An 18,900-nucleotide genomic window follows, 5' to 3' on the forward strand; every position below is an offset into this window, starting at 1 on the left:
TAGCGAGTAGCGAGCTGAATGTAAATAAATGGAGCGGAGTAAAAGTAACGTTTCTTCTCTATAAATATACTCAAGTAAAAGTAAAAGTATGTTGCATTAAAACCACTCTTAGAAGTACAATTTATCCCAAAAGTTACTCACCGAGCAGCCAGTCAAAAGTCTAGGAAGGCGATATGATGCAAGTCTAAGAGATAAAGACCAGGTGAAGCAGTTGTGCAATGACATCAAAAGAGGCCTACTGGCGATCATACTTGTCAACCCTCTCGGATTTTCCGGGAGACTCCCGAAATTCAGGCGGAACTGGAGGGGGCGACCCCCTCAGGTCGCATGAAGCTGGAGGGGGCGTGGCCTCCAGCTCCATGCGACCTGAGTGACGTGTCGACAGCCTGTTTTCACGTCCGCTTTCCCACAATACAAACAGTGTGCCTGTCCAATCATGTTATAACTGTAGAATGATCGAGGGCGAGTTCTTGGTTTCTTATGTGGGTTTATTGTTAGGCAGTTTCATTAACGTCCTCCCAGCGCAGTAACAACACACAACAACAGCAGTCACGTTTTCGTCTACCGTAAAGCAGTTCGTCTGGACTGTTAATAATCAAAGGTAAATAATCAAATGTAGATACTTTTTCTTATGCCTTCTGATCTCTCTCTCTCTCTCTTTCTCTGTTCTCAATTGTTGATGACTGAAATGATGATAACAACCAAACCTAACCCCCCCCACAATACCCAACTTCCTGGGAAGCTCAAGTCCTGGTGCCTCCAGTTCGGCTTACTACCCCGGGTGATGTGACCCCTGGCAGTGTATGAGGTGCCCATCTCAACAGTGGAGAAGCTGGAAAGAAGAGTCACCGGCTACATAAAAAAGTGGCTTGGAGTTCCACGCTGTCTCACCACCATAGGCCTTTACGGTGACACTATCCTCAAGTTGCCCCTTACCAGTCTTACAGAGGAATTCAAGTGTTCCAAAACACGACTGCAGTTGACCTTGAATGAATCCAAAGATCCAGCGGTTAGGGAAAATGCACCAACATTGGTTTCAGGGCGCAAGTGGACACCAGCAAGAGCAGTTGAAGAGGAAACAGCAGCTCTTAGACATGCTGACATTGTGGGGAATGTTCAGCAAGGTAGAGGAGGCCTTGGTCTTATGTCTCGTCGCCCTGCCTGGAGAAGTGCCACTGTGCCAACACGGAGGAAGATGGTGGTGGAGGAAGTATGGCGTCAAGAGGAGGCCTTGAGATGGGCCAAGGCAGTCACCCTTGGCAAACAGGGTCGGTGGACTCGGTGGGAAGGCGTTGAAAGAAAGAAGTTGAGCTGGAGGGATGTATGGGCCATGGATGCAAGGAGCTTAAGCTTTGCCATCAGAGCTACCTACGATGTCCTTCTGACCCCAACCAATCTCCAGCAGTGGTTTGGCGAAGATCCATCATGCGCCCTTTGTGCTAAGCTAGCCTCCCTCCGACACATACTCACAGGTTGCAAAACCAGCCTCACTCAGGGACGATATACTTGGCGCCACAACCAAGTTTTGAAGAGCCTTGCTTCCACACTGGAGGTAAAACAATCCAACATCAATGCACTACCACCACCAACATCTAAGACCTCATGAAGAACTACCTTTGTCCGTGAAAGGGTCACAGTTGCCGGGCGCAACGTTAACCCGTCAGAGAGAAGTCAGCTGTGTCCAGCACGCGACTGGAAGATGCTGGCAGATGTTGGCAAACAGCTGATTTTCCCCACCGAGATCGCCACTACCACTTTTGAGGCCTGACCTAGTGCTCTGGTCTCCTTCCCACAAAAAGGCCTTCATTGTTGAGCTCACTGTACCCTGGGGGGAATCCATGGAGGAGGCATATGAGAGAAAATATTTGCGGTATTCCGAGCTGGCCGCGGAAGCTCAAAATCGCGGCTGGAATACTGAAGTCCGCCCTGTGGAGGTTGGGTGCAGAGGCTTCGTGGGAACCTCTACCGCACAACTGCTGAGGGACTTGGGAGTCAGGAGTCAGTGCCTGCGTACAGCCATCAAAGCATCTGAAGCAGCCGAAAAGAGCAGCCGGTGGCTCTGGCTGAAGAGGAATGACCCCAATTGGGCCCCCAACTAGTGCATCAGGAGGTATGCGGTCAGACAAAGCTGACTCAGGGAACTGGACGCCCCTGCAATGCATAGTTCCCTGATAGGTCTGCCAACAAGGTGACTTTCATGGCTACATGGGCTTGGGTCGCAAGCTCAGGTCTGATCATCCTGTAGCTGGCCGCCTCTGGAGAGGGTGTATAGTGTTAAAGACCGAAACACCCAATGACCCAGAGGAACACTACTGATGATGCGCACCCGTAAATTTTATCCGTCAGGTCTTCCATTCACATTCACTGTTCTAGTCATTTTAATGTGTTAAGTCATTTTATGCATTTGTGATTCGCACAAGAGGTAGAACATCTCACTCTGTGTTTTCTGGAAAAAAAAGTACACGTAACGGAGTAAATGTAGCGCGTTATGGTTATATGTGTTTTATGTTGCACGATTGCACCAAGAAAAATTCCTAGTTTGTGAACCCGTTCTCAAACAATGGCAATAAAAACTATTCTGATTCTGATTCTGATTCTGATATTACATTACATCTATTTATTTTAATTTGTATTCACTTTTCGGGTTCATTATTTTAAAGCAGGGGTTTCAAACTCATTTTAGATCGGGGCAACATGGAGAAAAATGTACTTCCAAGTGAGCCGGACTGGTAAAATCACGGCACGATAACTTCAAAATAAAGACAACTTCAGGTTGTTTTCTTTGTTTAAAAATAGAACAAGCACATTCTGAAAATGTACAAATCATAATGGTGTTGTTTTTTTACACTTACATGTTGCGGTTAATAGTATTCTATCTTTATTTGTCGTTATTTTTACTTTCTGAATAAAATATGTGATAATGTTCATCAGTCAACTCATTGGTGTTAATTATCTATCTATCAAGACAAAAAAATAATATCAAAATTACAGGATGTTATTCATGTAGTTTGCTAATTTTCGTCGACTGGTGCACTAACATCATGTGGTTTATTTATTTTACGTATATAGCATAATCTACAAAGATACAAAGAACTGCTATTGTGACATCTAGTGGACACATTTAGAACAGCAGTTTCTTTCATTAAAAAATTTCGGCCAATTTTGATACTTGGCAAACTCATCCCGTGGGCCGGATAAAACATGTTCGCGGGACTGATGCGGCCCACGGGCCGTACGTTTGGTACCCATATTTAAAAGGGTAGCAGTTCAAGCGTACACACACCAGTTATGGTAGTACAATTTTGAAATCACATGTTTGTGACCAGGATGGATGGATGGATGTTTGTTACGTCCTCATTTTATGGCAGTTTTATTTATACTTTTTAAATCCATTTTAATCCATGCATTTTATTGTTACTTATTTGTGTATTTTTTCAATACTATACTACTAATATTCGGCAGTATGTCACTGCCGAAGCATGGACATATGGCACCTCCTTATGGAATGTTTACAAGTTAAAAGTTAAGTTAAAGTTAAAGTACCAATGATTGTCACACACACACTCGGTGTGGTGAAATTTGTCTTCTGCATTTGACCCATCCCCTTGTTCAACCCCTGGGAGGTGAGGGGAGCAGTGGGCAGCAGCGGTGCCGCGCCCGGGAATAATTCTTGGTGAATCAACCCCCAATTCCAACCTTTGATGCTGAGAGCCAAGCAGGGAGGTAATGGGTCCCATATTTATAGTCTTTGGTATGACTCGGCCGGGGTTTGAACTCACAACCTACCGATCTCAGGGCGGACACTCTAATCCAGGGGTGCTCATTACGTCGATCGCGAGCTACCGGTAGATTGTAGAGGGTGTGTCAGTCGATCACCAGCCAGGCATTAAAAAAATAGTCCTAAAAATGAGCGATCATAAATCTTCACTATGACGTCACTTTCGTCACTTAATTGACATTCACGGCACCCAAGGGTCTTCTGAGATGACCCTGGCTGCTGCCAGCTCATTAAAATTACCGACTGGAAGGCGAGAAACACTTTATTTCAACAGACTCTGGCGCCGTACCTGTCGTCAAAACTCCAAAGACCGACTGCACAGTTGCGCTAACATAATAAGAGTCTCAGAAAGCTGGCGTGCACAAGCTAGCAAGCTACGGAGTTTGCCGACAATGTATTTCTTGTAAAGTGTATACAAAGGAGAACGGAAGCTGGATAAATAAGATGCCAAAAACTAACCACTTTCATGTGGTATTGGACAGAAAGGAGGACTTTTTTTCTCCTCCATTCGAAAATGCGGACGTTATCAGCACCACTGTCTGATTCCAATCAATGCAAGTCATCAGAATCAGGTAATACACCAACTTATATTCTTGTCTTCATGAAAGAAAGGAATATGTGTTAAACATGCTTGTATTATCTTTAAACACCTTTAACTTGTTAAAAATATTAACTATATGTATTAAACATACTTGTATTATCATTAAACACCTTTAATTTATTAAAAATATTAACTATATGTATTAAACATGCTTGTATTATCATTAAACACCTTTAATTCATTAACAATATTAACTATGTCTTAAACATGCTTGCATTATCATTAAACACCTTTAACTTCTTAACGATATTAACTATATGTGTTACACATGCTTGCATTATCTTTAAACACCTTTAACGTATTAACAATATTAACTATATGTGTTAAACATGCTTGCATTATCATTAAACACCTTTAACTTGTTAACAATATTAACTATATGTGTTACACATGCTTGCATTATCTTTAAACACCTTTAACTTATTAACAATATTAACTATATGTGTTAAACATGCTTGTATTATCATTAAACACCTTTAACTTGTTAACAATATTAACTATATGTGTTAAACATGCTTGCATTATCTTTAAACACCTTTAACTTGTTAACAATATTAACTATATGTATTAAACATACTTGTATTATCATTAAACACCTTTAATTTACTAACAATATTAACTAAATGTGTTAAACATGCTTGCATTATCATTAAACACCTTTAACTTGTTAACAAAAACATATATTTCATAAATAAGTAAATATAAATTATATATATGAATGAGGTAGATCCCCACGACTTGATCAATTGAAAAGTAGCTCGCCTGCAGAAAAAGTGTGAGCACCCCTGCTCTAACCACTCTAACCACTAGGCCACAAAAACTATAGAAACATTGAATTACAGCCACCATTTTAAAGTAATATTTTCCATCCATCCATCCATCTTCTTCCGCTTATCCGAGGTTTGGTCGCGGGGGCAGCAGCCTAAGCAGGGAAGCTCAGCCTTCCCTCTCCCCAGCCACTTCGTCCAGCTCCTCCCGCGGGATCCTGAGGCGTTCCCAGGCCAGCCGGGAGAGATAGTCTTCCCAGCGTGTCCTGGGTCTTACCCGTGGCCTCCTACCGGTCGGACGTGCCCAAAACACCTCGCTAGGGAGGCGTTCGGGTGGCATCCTGACCAGATGCCCGAACCACCTCATCTGGTTCCTCTCGATGTGGAGGAACAGCGGCTTTACTTTGAGCTCCTCCCGGATGACAGAGCTTCTCAACCTATCTCTAAGGGAGAGCCCCGCCACCTGGCGGAGGAAACTCATTTCGGCCGCTTGTACCTGTGATCTTGTCCTTTCGGTCATGACATAAAGCTCATGACCATAGGTGAGGATGGGAACGTAGATCGAAATCGATAGCTTTGCCTTCCGTCTCAGCTCCTTCTTCACCACAACGGATCGATACAGCGTCCACATTACTGAAGACGCCGCACCGATCCGCCTGTCAATCCCACGATCCACTCTTCCCTCACTCGTGAACAAGTCTCCGAGGTACTTGAACTCCTCCACTTGGGGCAGACTCTCCTCAGCAACCCGGAGATGGGACCCCACCCTTTTCCGGGCGAGAACCATGGACTCGGACTTGGAGGTGCTGATTCCCATCCCAGCCGCTTCACACTCGGCTGCGAACCGATCCAGTGAGAGCTGAAGATCCTGGCCAGATGAAGCCATCAGGACCACATCATCTGCAAATAGCAGAGACCTAATCCTGCAGCCACCAAACCAGATACCCTCAACGCCCTGACTGCGCCTAGAAATTCTGTCCATAAAAGTTATGAACAGAATCGGTGACAAAGGGCAGCCTTGGCGGAGTCCAACTCTCACTGGAAACGGGTCTGACTTACTGCCGGCAATGCGGACCAAGCTCTGACACTGATTATGCAGGGAGCGGACCGCCACAATAGGACAGTCCGTTACCCCATACTCTCTGAGCACTCCCCACAGGACTTCCGGGGGTACACGGTCGAATGCCTTCTCCAAGTCCACAAAACACATGTAGACTGGTTGGGCAAACTCCCATGCACACTCAAGGACCCTGCCGAGAGTATAGAGCTGGTCCACAGTTCCACGACCAGGACGAAAACCACACTGTTCCTCCTGAATCCGAGGTTCAACTATCCGGCGTAGCCTCATCTCCAGTATACCTGAATAGACCTTACCGGCAGGGCCGGCCCGTGGCATAGGCCGTATAGGCAAATGCTAAGGGCGCCGTCCATCAGGGGGCGCCACGCCAGTGCCACAAATGTTGGTATTATTATTTCTAAATACAAAAAATAATCCCACGTTAATTAAAATGCAAAGTAAAGCCTATTTAATAGAAATATTATTTGTTACAACATTACGCCCCCCCTCCCTCTCCCCCGCACGGTGCGCCCCCTCCCTTCACGTATCATGACTCTTTTTGGACGTCACCACATCAAAAAATCAACACAAGATGTCAAAACGGTCAAAACTGTCAGGTGCCCAGGGAAGAAAAAAGAGAAAAGAAGAGGAGTAGAAACGAGAAAAGACAGAGTTAGCAGGTAGGTAACTTTAGCCTACATGAAATGATTTGTCTGTTACAGAATGTGATAGTAACCTGGCTTTTTAGCATTAAGCTAATGTTACATGATTCGGCAATTGCTAATCAATAAATAGCTAGTTCGGTTTTAACGTCGGGTTAATATTGTGGAGGGGGCTAAATTGTTATGGAAAATAATAATGTAACGTTAGGTAATTACAGTACTCACCTTACATTCCTCAGGGACATTTGTATTAGATCTTTTAAGCAGGTGTTTTTTGTTTACATTATTGCCTTCTGGTTAGCTAATGTTTGCCCTGCAGGTAATAGTCACTTGTCCACCCCTTTATATATTAGGTATAGTTGTAAGTAAAAAAAAAAAAAGGTCAAAGACAAAGCTATTCGGTTTCTTGTGAGTATATACACTTCACTGCCGATGTGGGGGGGCGCCACCTAAAATCTTGCCTAGGGCGCCAGATTGGTTAGGGCCGGGCCTGCTTAATTACCGGGAAGTAATATTTTAGTAAATTAAATGATCTTGTCCCGAAAATGGATGGATGGATGGATGATCTACATCTTATTGTATAACTGCAACTAGTTATTGCATTCCTTGATAAAAAATAAAGAAAATCCTTGTTTTTTATACATTGACGAAATAATGTATGAATTACGTGTTTTTGAAAAAAATCCAGCTATATTGTCTCGTGTGAAAGGTAATATAATGGTTAATATTATAGTATTTGAATTTATGTCCGACGACATGACGACGAACTTAATCCCTCCCCTTGCCTTCACGGGACTCAACAGGTATGCCTGGTGACGTCACCAAGGTGACACCCACCTTCCCGCTGTCTGCTTGTTCAGACGAGTCACTTCCTCCAGTGTGGGACATGTTACTCCGCGGGAAGCTGCCCCTCTTCGTTTAATAAGTCACTTCTGGTGAAGAGTTCTCGGACTTTGCCTCGTCAGGGAGACGCCACGTTTAAAGGTAACGTTTATCCCGATTTGAAAGTTACGGAGAAGCTAACTCGGGGTTTTTGGTTCCATGCACACATGTTGTTTGAATGTAACGACCGACGTGGCTCTATTTTCCAAGTGCCTACGGTGCTTTTAGGTACCCTCGGAAGAAGCAACCACGCCACACTTGACAGCTGTTTTCTGTCAAAGTTTGTGTCAACTTTCGAGCTGGTTTATAGTTGCTATAAAGTCCACGCGGGAGGGAATATGACGGTTATTGCAGCATAAGTGACGGCGAGTTGCGGTAACGAGGCGTGCCGTGGAAGGCAAAAGTTTAGTTCAGAGACACTTCACCGCTGTCTGCGTGGCCAAAGGTCGACGTGTAAAGCAGAGAACTTTGTGACACTTTTCGCTCACACTTTTCAAAACAAACAATGATTGCGAAGCTTCTTTGTAGCTCATTGCCCACAAATCAATCAATTATTTCATACGTGTGTATTGATATATCGATCAAATACTCTGTAATGGAAAACAATCAATGCTGACGAGTCTAATAGTTTTTCGTTTTAACTTTTACTTTGACATACCAGTCGTCATTTCCGCCTGGACGTTTGGCTAAAAGTTGAAACGTCATTTGAATGAAAATGAAAAACATTTTTAACAATGTCTGCAGGGGGTCGTAAAAGTTTTGGTTGGTTAGAGAAATAAATTGCATGGGAATATGTGTGTGTGTGTGTGTATATATATATATATATATATATATATATATATATATATATATATATATATATATATATATATATATATGTGTGTGTGTGTGTGTGTGTGTGTGTGTGTGTGTGTGTGTGTGTGTGTGTGTGTGTGTGTGTGTGTATCAATCAATCAAAGTTGATTTATATAGCCCTTAATCACAAGTGTCTCAAAGGGCTGCACAAGCCAAAACGAAATCCTCGGCATATGTGTGTGTGTGTGTGTGTGTGTGTGTGTGTGTGTGTGTGTGTATTTACATACTGTGTTTTTTTTATATATACACATATATATTGTGTGGGTGTATATATATATATATATATATATATATATATATATATATATAATATGTTGTATATTGTATATTCCCCACAATGTTTTTGTTTTTAATGTTTTCAAATATATATTAACATTGGTCCAACACAGTGTAATGTAGTTGTGGAAATGTCAGTGGCATGTACCTCGCAGGTTTAAAGTAAACGCATTAATAAATAATTACATTATTATGTCCATATTAGTGTTTAAGATAGCTAGCAATTAGCGCTTGGCGCTCTAGTTAAAATACAATTAATTAGAACAGTACTTTCAAATTAAGTAAAAGAGAGGTGTCCAAACATTTTCCACCAAGGGGCTGTATACTGAAAACTTGCGAGAGCCATTTTGATATTTCCGTCCATCCATTTTCTACCGCTTATTCCCTTTGGGGTCGCGGGGGGCGCTGGAGCCTATCTCAGCTACAATCGGGCGGAAGGCGGGGTACACCCTGGACAAGTCGCCACCTCATCGCAGGGCGAACACAGATAGACAGCCAACATTCACACTCACATTCACACACTAGGGCCAATTTAGTGTTGCCAATCAACCTATCCCCAGGTGCATGTCTTTGAAGGTGGGAGGAAGCCGGAGTACCCGGAGGGAACCCACGCAGTCACGGGGAGAACATGCAAACTCCACACAGAAAGATCCCGAGCCTGGGATTGAACCTCAGACTACTCAGCACCTTCGTATTGTGAGGCAGACGCACTAACCCCTCTGCTTAATTTAGTAAAATAAAGAAGAAAAAAACCCAACTAAAAATAATCATTATATATATTAAAGACAAAACTATTTCAGGTTTGTGTATTGTGCCTTCTTAATTATTATCAAAATTACAGCTTTTTTACATGACTTATTTTTGCTTACATTTGTATTATTTTGTGGTTTGATTGAGTTTGGACAATATGATGTGGGCCTACAAAACCAGAGCTGTTGCACTGACATCATTTGTCCCCTGCTCTTTTTCAAAAATATTTTTTTTTAATGGAGACAAGTCAAACACTAGTGCCAGGTGGAAAATGGCTCCTCAGTCTGAAGCTTTTCCCTTTAGACCAGTGGTCCTCAAACTATGGCCCGCCAGTGTCCACAATCTGTCCCACAGGAGGTCCTAAGTTTTTTATTAAAAAAATGTCATCCCTCCATCAGTTTGGGGTTTTGGGGCCTGGAAAACTTGACAATGAATGCATTTCATTTTATTTTTGTTTTAGATGACCTCCAGAAGTCAAAATGACTTATGTCGAATATGCGGAGGGGTGCTTCAGGGAAATCAAAGGCGCTGGCTGTTTGGAGGCCAACACAAGAAGACTGGTCAACCTCAGACCCCCACAAGGTCCCTGCGTGCTGGAAGCCTGTCCAGGTCCTCACTAAGCAGCCCATGGGGTGAGTCTCAAACTTGGGGTCACGTGTCGTTATCATGGGGCCTAATTATTACTTATAATTTGTGTGTGTCTGCTAGGGGTGCATAGAAAATTAGTTCACATCCGAATCGCGATTCTTATTCATCACGACTCTAAATCGATTCATCATTTTCAAAAATCGCTAAAAAAAACAACAAAAATCTAAAAAAAACATATTTTTTTTCTTTTTATTAGAATACATTTTTTTAAATAGTTTTTTTTTAAACCGTCTTTGTGTAACCAGAATAAACTTGTCCAACCTGTAACATGATTTGAAAAAGTTTCATTATAATTATTATACCAAATAGTACTGTATTTTGGGACTACAAGCCGCTACTTTTTTTCTACGCTTTGAGCCTGCGGCTTACAAAACGGTGCGGCTAATTTATGGGATTTTCTTCGGTTACCGCCATAATGTTTTGTATTGAACAAATAGTTTTCAACATCAACAGAGACACTGAAACAGAGTTATTGTTTGTGCTATGGCGCCATCTTTTGGAAGAGCTCGCTTACTGCAGGCGCTGGGGATTGAACATGTACTTCCTGTTTCATGCCTTGAACCGGAAGTAGGTCCCTTTTCGTCTATTCGTCTATAGCGTCTCTGCTTGAAATTATTTTTCATCACTCCAAGCAACGTTTACAAATTTGACACTAACTAAAACAATTCTTACTTACTAAACCGTCCCACGTGTGATGTCTGTAGGAGTGTTCTCATGCATATCTGTATGTGCTACCGTAATGTAATGAACCTAGCATCGTTAGCATTAGCGAATATGCTAACACTTTTACAAGTGTCTGTGTTTATCTTATTAACTTTCAATGGCATTATGTTTGCATTGTTTCAGTTTAGTAAATTTTACGAAACGTCACCGTTGCGTTGAGTCTGTTTAGCGAGCATCCGAAGCTATTGGGTCCATGACGATGACTTCTGTTTTGTTTGATCATCGGTTTACTGCCGTGCGACAGGCACCGTTTGGAAACAATTCAGGTATGTAAATAAACATTTACAAAATATTTTGTGCCGGTGTATATATCTGCGGCTTAAGGTTCGGTATGTAAAAATATTTATTTCCTATTAAAATTTGGTTGGTGCGGCTTAAATATTGGTGTGCTCTATAGTCCGGAAAGTACGGTACATTGCGAGAATCGTGTTGAATCAAGAAAAGATTCACACCCCAAGTGTCTCCATTCGCAGGCAGCATGTCGTCCCTGGGCTCCTCCTCGTCCCTCTCCAAGTCCCAGTTGTCCCTCAACTCCCCCTCCAAGAACATGGATCTGCTAGCGGTTCTGACCCACATCCTGGGCCAACCTGTGGCGCGCCACGGCGGGCGGGGGGACTTTGTGTGCGGCAAGTGCATGTGCGCCCTGGAGCGGGTGTTCAAGTTTGACTCGGTCATCGCTAGGGTGAAGATGCTGTCGTCCGAGCGTCTCGACAAGCTGACGCAGGAGCGCGACCGCATCCGACGCTGGGTCCGCCACAGCTACACCCAGAGGAATCCGCAGGACCCGCAGAGCCGGGGAAGCACTAGCGAGGACGAAGGCGAGGCGGAGAAGGAGGCGTACCGGGAGATGCTGAAAGAGAATATGGCTCTGTCCGAGTACGAGTGCTGGTCCGAGAAGTGGGACACGTGTCCGTATTTTATCCGAACAGGAAAAAGGTGCAGGAAGGGTCAAAACTGCGAAGGCTGTGATTCGCTGCGGGTGTCCGATTCGGATTATGAGTCAGTTTGTGGCGTCCCTCGCCGCATGCCTTTCCAGCCGTTCTCTCCGCTGGCCTTGTCCCGGGATAAATCCCGCAGCATGCCCCTCCACTGGCACAGGATCCCGTCCGTCTGCTCCACTCCATCTTCCCTGGCGGCGTCTACCCTCTCCCTGAGGGTATCCTCCCACGCCGGGTCCATCCAGTCCCTGGACTCCCTGGACGGCTTCGATCCGTTTGATTCGCCGGGCGATCTGTCAGTCGGCCTTGCTCTGAGGGAGCTCAGGTGTTTGGAAGGAAGGCCTGTCAGCTCACCACCTGGGAGCAGGATTCCTGTCCTGGCCAGGATGAACAAGAGGAGGCGTTCCAGCGAGGTGAGCAGGACCCTGAGCTTTGGAGACATGGAGAACGGCGAGCACGAACCCGAAGGCGAGGACATCCTGACGGAGCTAAAGGATGAATTCCTGCCTCTTCATCAACAGGTGGGTGGGGTTTATATAAAAACACCATATACATGTTGGTTGGGTGATACTGTTCCGCTCCAGTCCTGTAGATGGCGGTAATACAAATTACAAAGTGTCTACAACCATAAATGTAGTAGAATGTGTGTGTGAATTCTAAAAAGCCCTACTGAAATGCTAACAGCATGGTAGCCAGAGAGCGTCCGGTAACAAAAAATATGATTTGTTGGTATATACTTGTAAAATAAGCTACAAATGCTAGCATGCCACCAGTTCACATCCGTCAAGTACTAAATATGTGACTCTGGGGTTGTATACCTGCAAAATTAGCTCAAAAAGCTAATATATATATATATATATATATATATATATATATATATATATATATATATATATATATATATATAAATATATATCGTCGCGTGAGGAAGCCTACAATTTTTGATTGTGTTTTCCGCTCCATATGCTGAATGCCGATATACTATATATATCGGGATATTTTTTCCGTAAAGTAAAATCAATACACAAAACAGTCCTGGTTACCTTAGATACTAAGTATGTCATTATTATGACTTAGTAATTTAATAAGTCAAAAATATGACAAAATAGTGACTTACTAAGTCAAAATAATGACTTACAAAGTCAAATTAATGACTTACTGTAAGTAAGTGTTTGCAATAAGCGTTTGAAAAAAAGAGTTAAAAGTGGGGCCGCATGCTGACATATGTTCAACTCATCATGCTTAATTTATTACAGCATTTGGGAAGCCTGTAGTTGATTTTTATTATGTAAATGTTATATGTTTATCAACACGTGATAGCAGGGACCCTGTCATGCAAAACTAGGCTGCTACATTACTAATGATTAATGTAACTAGCTGACAAAATAGTACAATAGCAATAGGAGAGACTATTCATCCCTGAACACCATGGAGTTCATGTAGGCTTTATGATACAGTTACATTATTATACCAACTATCAGAGACAGCTTCAGGAAACTCTTCATTTAACATAATGTCCTTCTTTGCTGCTTCAACGCAGCTCAATCAACACAGAAAAAGGTAAAGTGAAATAACTTAGTTGTTAACTGTAGGTCAATAATGCTTGTCTTTCTCTCAGACCCAAACACGCACGCACGCACGCACACCGCACAGTGACAGTCACAGTTATGCTAAAAGATAATTAGCCTTCACCTCAAGGATTGCGAGCGAGCTGAGCTGCCGCTTATGTTTCTAGAACGTCAACGGGCTCATAGTGATGTTACTAGTAGTTGACTTGGAAGTGTTTATTATAATTTGGCGAGAGTCCGCTGCATTATACTCACCTGCTAAACACCTATCTGCTCACCTCACCGTCTCTCCTCTCTGGCTGCCTGAGCACTGACTACATGCGCTCTGAATACGCACTGCTGATTGCCTGTTACCGCTCTGCATGTAACCAATCAGATGGTTCTGTGGATGAGACAATGCTGGGTGCTGCAGAGACATACTGACAGAGGCAGAGGCAGAACTAAACGGAGTAGCTTGTTAAGACTGTAGTTTAGGCAGTGGCTCTTTGTTGTTAAGGCGGCCGCCTTAACAACAAAGCGCTGCAGGAAACCCTGTATGTATATGTATATATATATATATATATATATATATATATATATATATATATATATATATACATACATACAGGTAAAAGCCAGTAAATTAGAATATTTTGAAAAACTTGATTTATTTCAGTAATTGCATTCAAAAGGTGTAACTTGTACATTATATTTATTCATTGCACACAGACTGATGCATTCAAATGTTTATTTCATTTAATTTTGATGATTTGAAGTGGCAACAAATGAAAATCCAAAATTCCGTGTGTCACAAAATTAAAATATTACTTAAGGCTAATACAAAAAAGGGATTTTTAGAAATGTTGGCCAACTGAAAAGTATGAAAATGAAAAATATGAGCATGTACAATACTCAATACTTGGTTGGAGCTCCTTTTGCCTCAATTACTGCGTTAATGCGGCGTGGCATGGAGTCGATGAGTTTCTGGCACTGCTCAGGTGTTATGAGAGCCCAGGTTGCTCTGATAGTGGCCTTCAACTCTTCTGCGTTTTTGGGTCTGGCATTCTGCATCTTCCTTTTCACAATACCCCACAGATTTTCTATGGGGCTAAGGTCAGGGGAGTTGGCGGGCCAATTTAGAACAGAAATACCATGATCCGTAAACCAGGCACGGGTAGATTTTGCGCTGTGTGCAGGCGCCAAGTCCTGTTGGAACTTGAAATCTCCATCTCCATAGAGCAGGTCAGCAGCAGGAAGCATGAAGTGCTCTAAAACTTGCTGGTAGACGGCTGCGTTGACCCTGGATCTCAGGAAACAGAGTGGACCGACACCAGCTGGACTGCTGCTGAGTGGTCCAAAGTCATGTTTTCTGACGAAAGCAAATTTTGCATTTCCTTTGGAAATCGAGGTCCCAGAGTCTGGAGGAAGACAGGAGAGGCACAGGATCCACGTTGCCTGAAGTCTAGTGTAAAGTTTCCACCATCAGTGATGGTTTGGGGTGCCATGTCATCTGCTGGTGTCGGTCCACTCTGTTTCCTGAGATCCAGGGTCAACGCAGCCGTCTACCAGCAAGTTTTAGAGCACTTCATGCTTCCTGCTGCTGACCTGCTCTATGGAGATGGAGATTTCAAGTTCCAACAGGACTTGGCGCCTGCACACAGCGCAAAATCTACCCGTGCCTGGTTTACGGACCATGGTATTTCTGTTCTAAATTGGCCCGCCAACTCCCCTGACCTTAGCCCCATAGAAAATCTGTGGGGTATTGTGAAAAGGAAGATGCAGAATGCCAGACCCAAAAACGCAGAAGAGTTGAAGGCCACTATCAGAGCAACCTGGGCTCTCATAACACCTGAGCAGTGCCAGAAACTCATCGACTCCATGCCACGCCGCATTAACGCAGTAATTGAGGCAAAAGGAGCTCCAACCAAGTACCGTATTGAGTATTGTACATGCTCATATTTTTCATTTTCATACTTTTCAGTTGGCCAACATTTCTAAAAATCCCTTTTTTGTATTAGCCTTAAGTAATATTCTAATTTTGTGACACACGGAATTTTGGATTTTCATTTGTTGCCACTTCAAATCATCAAAATTAAATGAAATAAACATTTGAATGCATCAGTCTGTGTGCAATGAATAAATATAATGTACAAGTTACACCTTTTGAATGCAATTACTGAAATAAATCAAGTTTTTCAAAATATTCTAATTTACTGGCTTTTACCTGTGTGTGTGTGTATATATATATATTAGGGCTGCAACTAACAACTAATTTGATAATCGATTAATCTGTCGATTATTACTTTGATTAATCAAATAAATAATCAGATAAAAGAGACAAACTACATGTATGTCCTTTCCAGTATTTTATTTAAAAAAATAGCATACTAGCACCATGTTCTTTCAACTTGCCAAATAAAACAAGGCAAATGTTACAAAAATGTTTTTTTTATAAAGTGCACCATTGTCATGCACAATAGCAATAATTTTGCTTGGGGGAATTTCAAACCTGGCTACTACCTATTTCAACCAATGTTGGATGCTGAATGTCTTTCCTCTAGTGCAGTGGTTCTTAACCTTGTTGGAGGTACCGAAACCCACCAGTTTCATATGCGCATTCACCGAACCCTTCTTTAGTGAAAAATAAAATGTTTATTTTTTTCAAATTCAAGACAAAGTTATATGATTTTTTTTACTGGTGCACAAAATGAACCGTGCATGAACATCACCTTGTTCAAAGAACAAAGCCAACACAGTGCATGAACTCACAACAAATTACACAGCTGCAAACCAGTTTGACTTCTGCTGTTGCCGTATCCATAACATGCCGATAGGGAGAAGTTTTTATGTACACGATGAGTCGGGTGTGGCTTGACCTCCGCGGCGGAGGCTCCACCGAACCCCTGAGGCCGACTCACCGAACCCCTAGGGTTCGATCGAACCCAGGTTAAGAACCACTGCTCTAGTGGCATGGTCGTAAGCAGAGGTGGGTAGAGTAGCCAGAAATTGTACTCAAGTAAGAGTACTGTTACTTTAGAGATTTATTACTCAAGTAAAAGTAATGAGTAGTCACCCAAATATTTACTTGAGTAAAAGTAAAAAGTATGTTGTGAAAAAACTACTCAAGTACTGAGTAACTGATGAGTAACATACACACACATATCATATATATATATATATATATATATATATACATACACATACACATACATTGATATATACAGTATATCATTTATATTTATTTATTTTGCCGTTTTTGTTTACATGTTAAAGGTGTTTTAATGAATATACATGCATGTTTAACACATATAGATTCCTTTCTTTCATGTTGACAAGAATATAAGTTGGTGTATTACCTGATTCTGATGACTTGCATTGATTGTAATCAGACAGCAGTGCTTAACGTCCACGTTTTCAAATGCAGGAGAAAAAAAGTTCCTCCTTTCTCTCTAATACCACATGAAAGTGGTTGGTTTTTGGTATCTTATTTGTCCAGCTTCCATATTCGTTTTCACACACTTTACAAGAAATACATTGGCGGCAAATTCCGTAGCTTGCTAGCTTGTTTGCGCTGGCTTTCGGAGACTCTTATTTTGAAAGCGCAGGCGCGATGGAGCGGCACTTTTATTGTGAAGACAGGAACTGTGCAGTCAGTCTTTAGCCTTGTGACGGGATGTACGTTTGAAATAAAAAAGTGTCTTTTTTCCTTCACAGTTTTGATTGATTGATTGAAACTTGTATTAGTAGATTGCACAGTACAGTACATATTCCGTACAATTGACCACTAAATGGTAACACCCCAATAAGTTTTTCAACTTGTTTAAGTCAGGTCATGTGACCGCCTGGCTCTGTTTGATTGGTCCAACGTCACCAGTGACTACATCTGATTGGTGGAACGGAGTCAAACGTCACTAGTGACTGCATTTTATTGGTGGAACGGAGTGAAACGTCACCAGTAAGGCAGGCACTTTGAAGGTCTGTCTGACAGACCAAAACAAACAAAGCGTGCATTAACAGATCGATAAAAATTAGTAGCGAGTAGCGAGCTGAATGTAGATAAAAGTAACGGAGTAAAAGTAGCGTTTCTTCTCTATAAATATACTCAAGTAAAAGTAAAAGTAAGTTGCATTAAAACTACTCTTAGAAGTACAATTTATCCCGAAAGTTACTCAAGTAGATGTAACGGAGTAAATGTAGCGCGTTACTACCCACCTCTGGTCGTAAGGCAGATTGACTTCATGTTCCATTGCTCTCCAATGTAATGGCATGTATTGCCAAGGTAGGCTTCCGTGGCTACACTTGTCCACACGTCAGTAGTGAGAGCAATTTTGCTCTGGGCGGCTTTTATGTCAGTTTTCACTGCTTGGAATGTCTGCTCGTACTTCCTCTCCATCACTTTGGTAAAATGGGTTCTCGAGGGAAGAGTGTAACCAGGGTTGAGGACGTGAGTTATTTGTCTAAAACCTTCATCCTCCACCATTGATAGTGGCCTCATGTCAGTTAGCCACATATTCAGGATAGCATCAGTCAATGCATCCGCTTGCTGTGGTGTGCACACCTTCCTTTGTACCAAGTCGCTAATGCTGGCTTGTTTCTTTCTGAAATGAGAGAAACCATATAATGAACATACATAGTAGCATCATTTACATGTAACTCAATACATACCTTGTTGATTTAATTAATAATTTCTGACGTAAAAGGCAAATATGCCACCACATTAAAAAAAAAGCTAAATTAAATAAATGGACATTGGGGATGCAGCATAAACTAATAATAACACAGAAATGTAACTCATCAGATCAGAACTGAATCAGATATTGTACACGTTTCTGTTGTGAATAATAAAGTATACATTTTAGGCTGCTTTTGAATAATAGCATGAAATATTCCAGCACCTTCATAACGTTTAGTTATACTAAAGGGTCACTCAAATCTAAATATATTTATGTAGTTTTATTGGGCCCTACATTGATCCATTATGAAACCAACCTGAGATATTTATGTCCGTTACGTTTATTTCGAAATTGGTAACCGTGCGCTTTCTCCCTCAAAACGGAGTCAAATGTGCCAGAGACACATTATCAGCCCCGCGTTGCAGCAAAGGGATCAAGTTAACGTTACTCAGAAAAAAGCTGAACTCATGAATGCCTGTTGCCACTCAAAACAACACAGAAAATTAAGTCGTCGCACTATCCAAAAAGTTCCTAACACTCTGAAAGTTAATACACAACAGTTGCTGCTTCGCTTCCTTAAAAAAATCCCCTCGTTAACAATAGATTAAAAACACACAAAGACGGACACAACGGATCAATGTACCCGGACTATGGACTTAAAAAGTTACGTACCGTGAGTTCCCTTCATCCATGGCTCCAACATGTTTCCTCTTCAGCTGCTCCCGAAGCAATGTTGTCCTTCC

At 42.1% G+C, this 18,900-nt stretch overlaps 1 protein-coding gene across 1 annotated transcript in view; it reads left to right on the top strand.

Annotated features, from left to right (window-relative positions):
• Positions 1-7,687: 7,687 nt before the first annotated feature.
• LOC133602890 (uncharacterized) overlaps positions 7,688-18,900 on the top strand; it is a 32,490-nt gene continuing 21,277 nt past the window's right edge. The window contains exons 1-3 of the mRNA XM_061956074.1: positions 7,688-7,849; positions 10,089-10,260; positions 11,473-12,458. Coding sequence (XP_061812058.1) covers positions 10,089-10,260; positions 11,473-12,458 — 1,158 coding nt within the window. The 5' untranslated portion in view covers positions 7,688-7,849. The remainder of the gene's footprint in view (positions 7,850-10,088; positions 10,261-11,472; positions 12,459-18,900) is intronic.

Source organism: Nerophis lumbriciformis, linkage group LG04, assembly GCF_033978685.3.
Source record: "Nerophis lumbriciformis linkage group LG04, RoL_Nlum_v2.1, whole genome shotgun sequence".
Classification (NCBI taxonomy): domain Eukaryota; kingdom Metazoa; phylum Chordata; class Actinopteri; order Syngnathiformes; family Syngnathidae; genus Nerophis; species Nerophis lumbriciformis.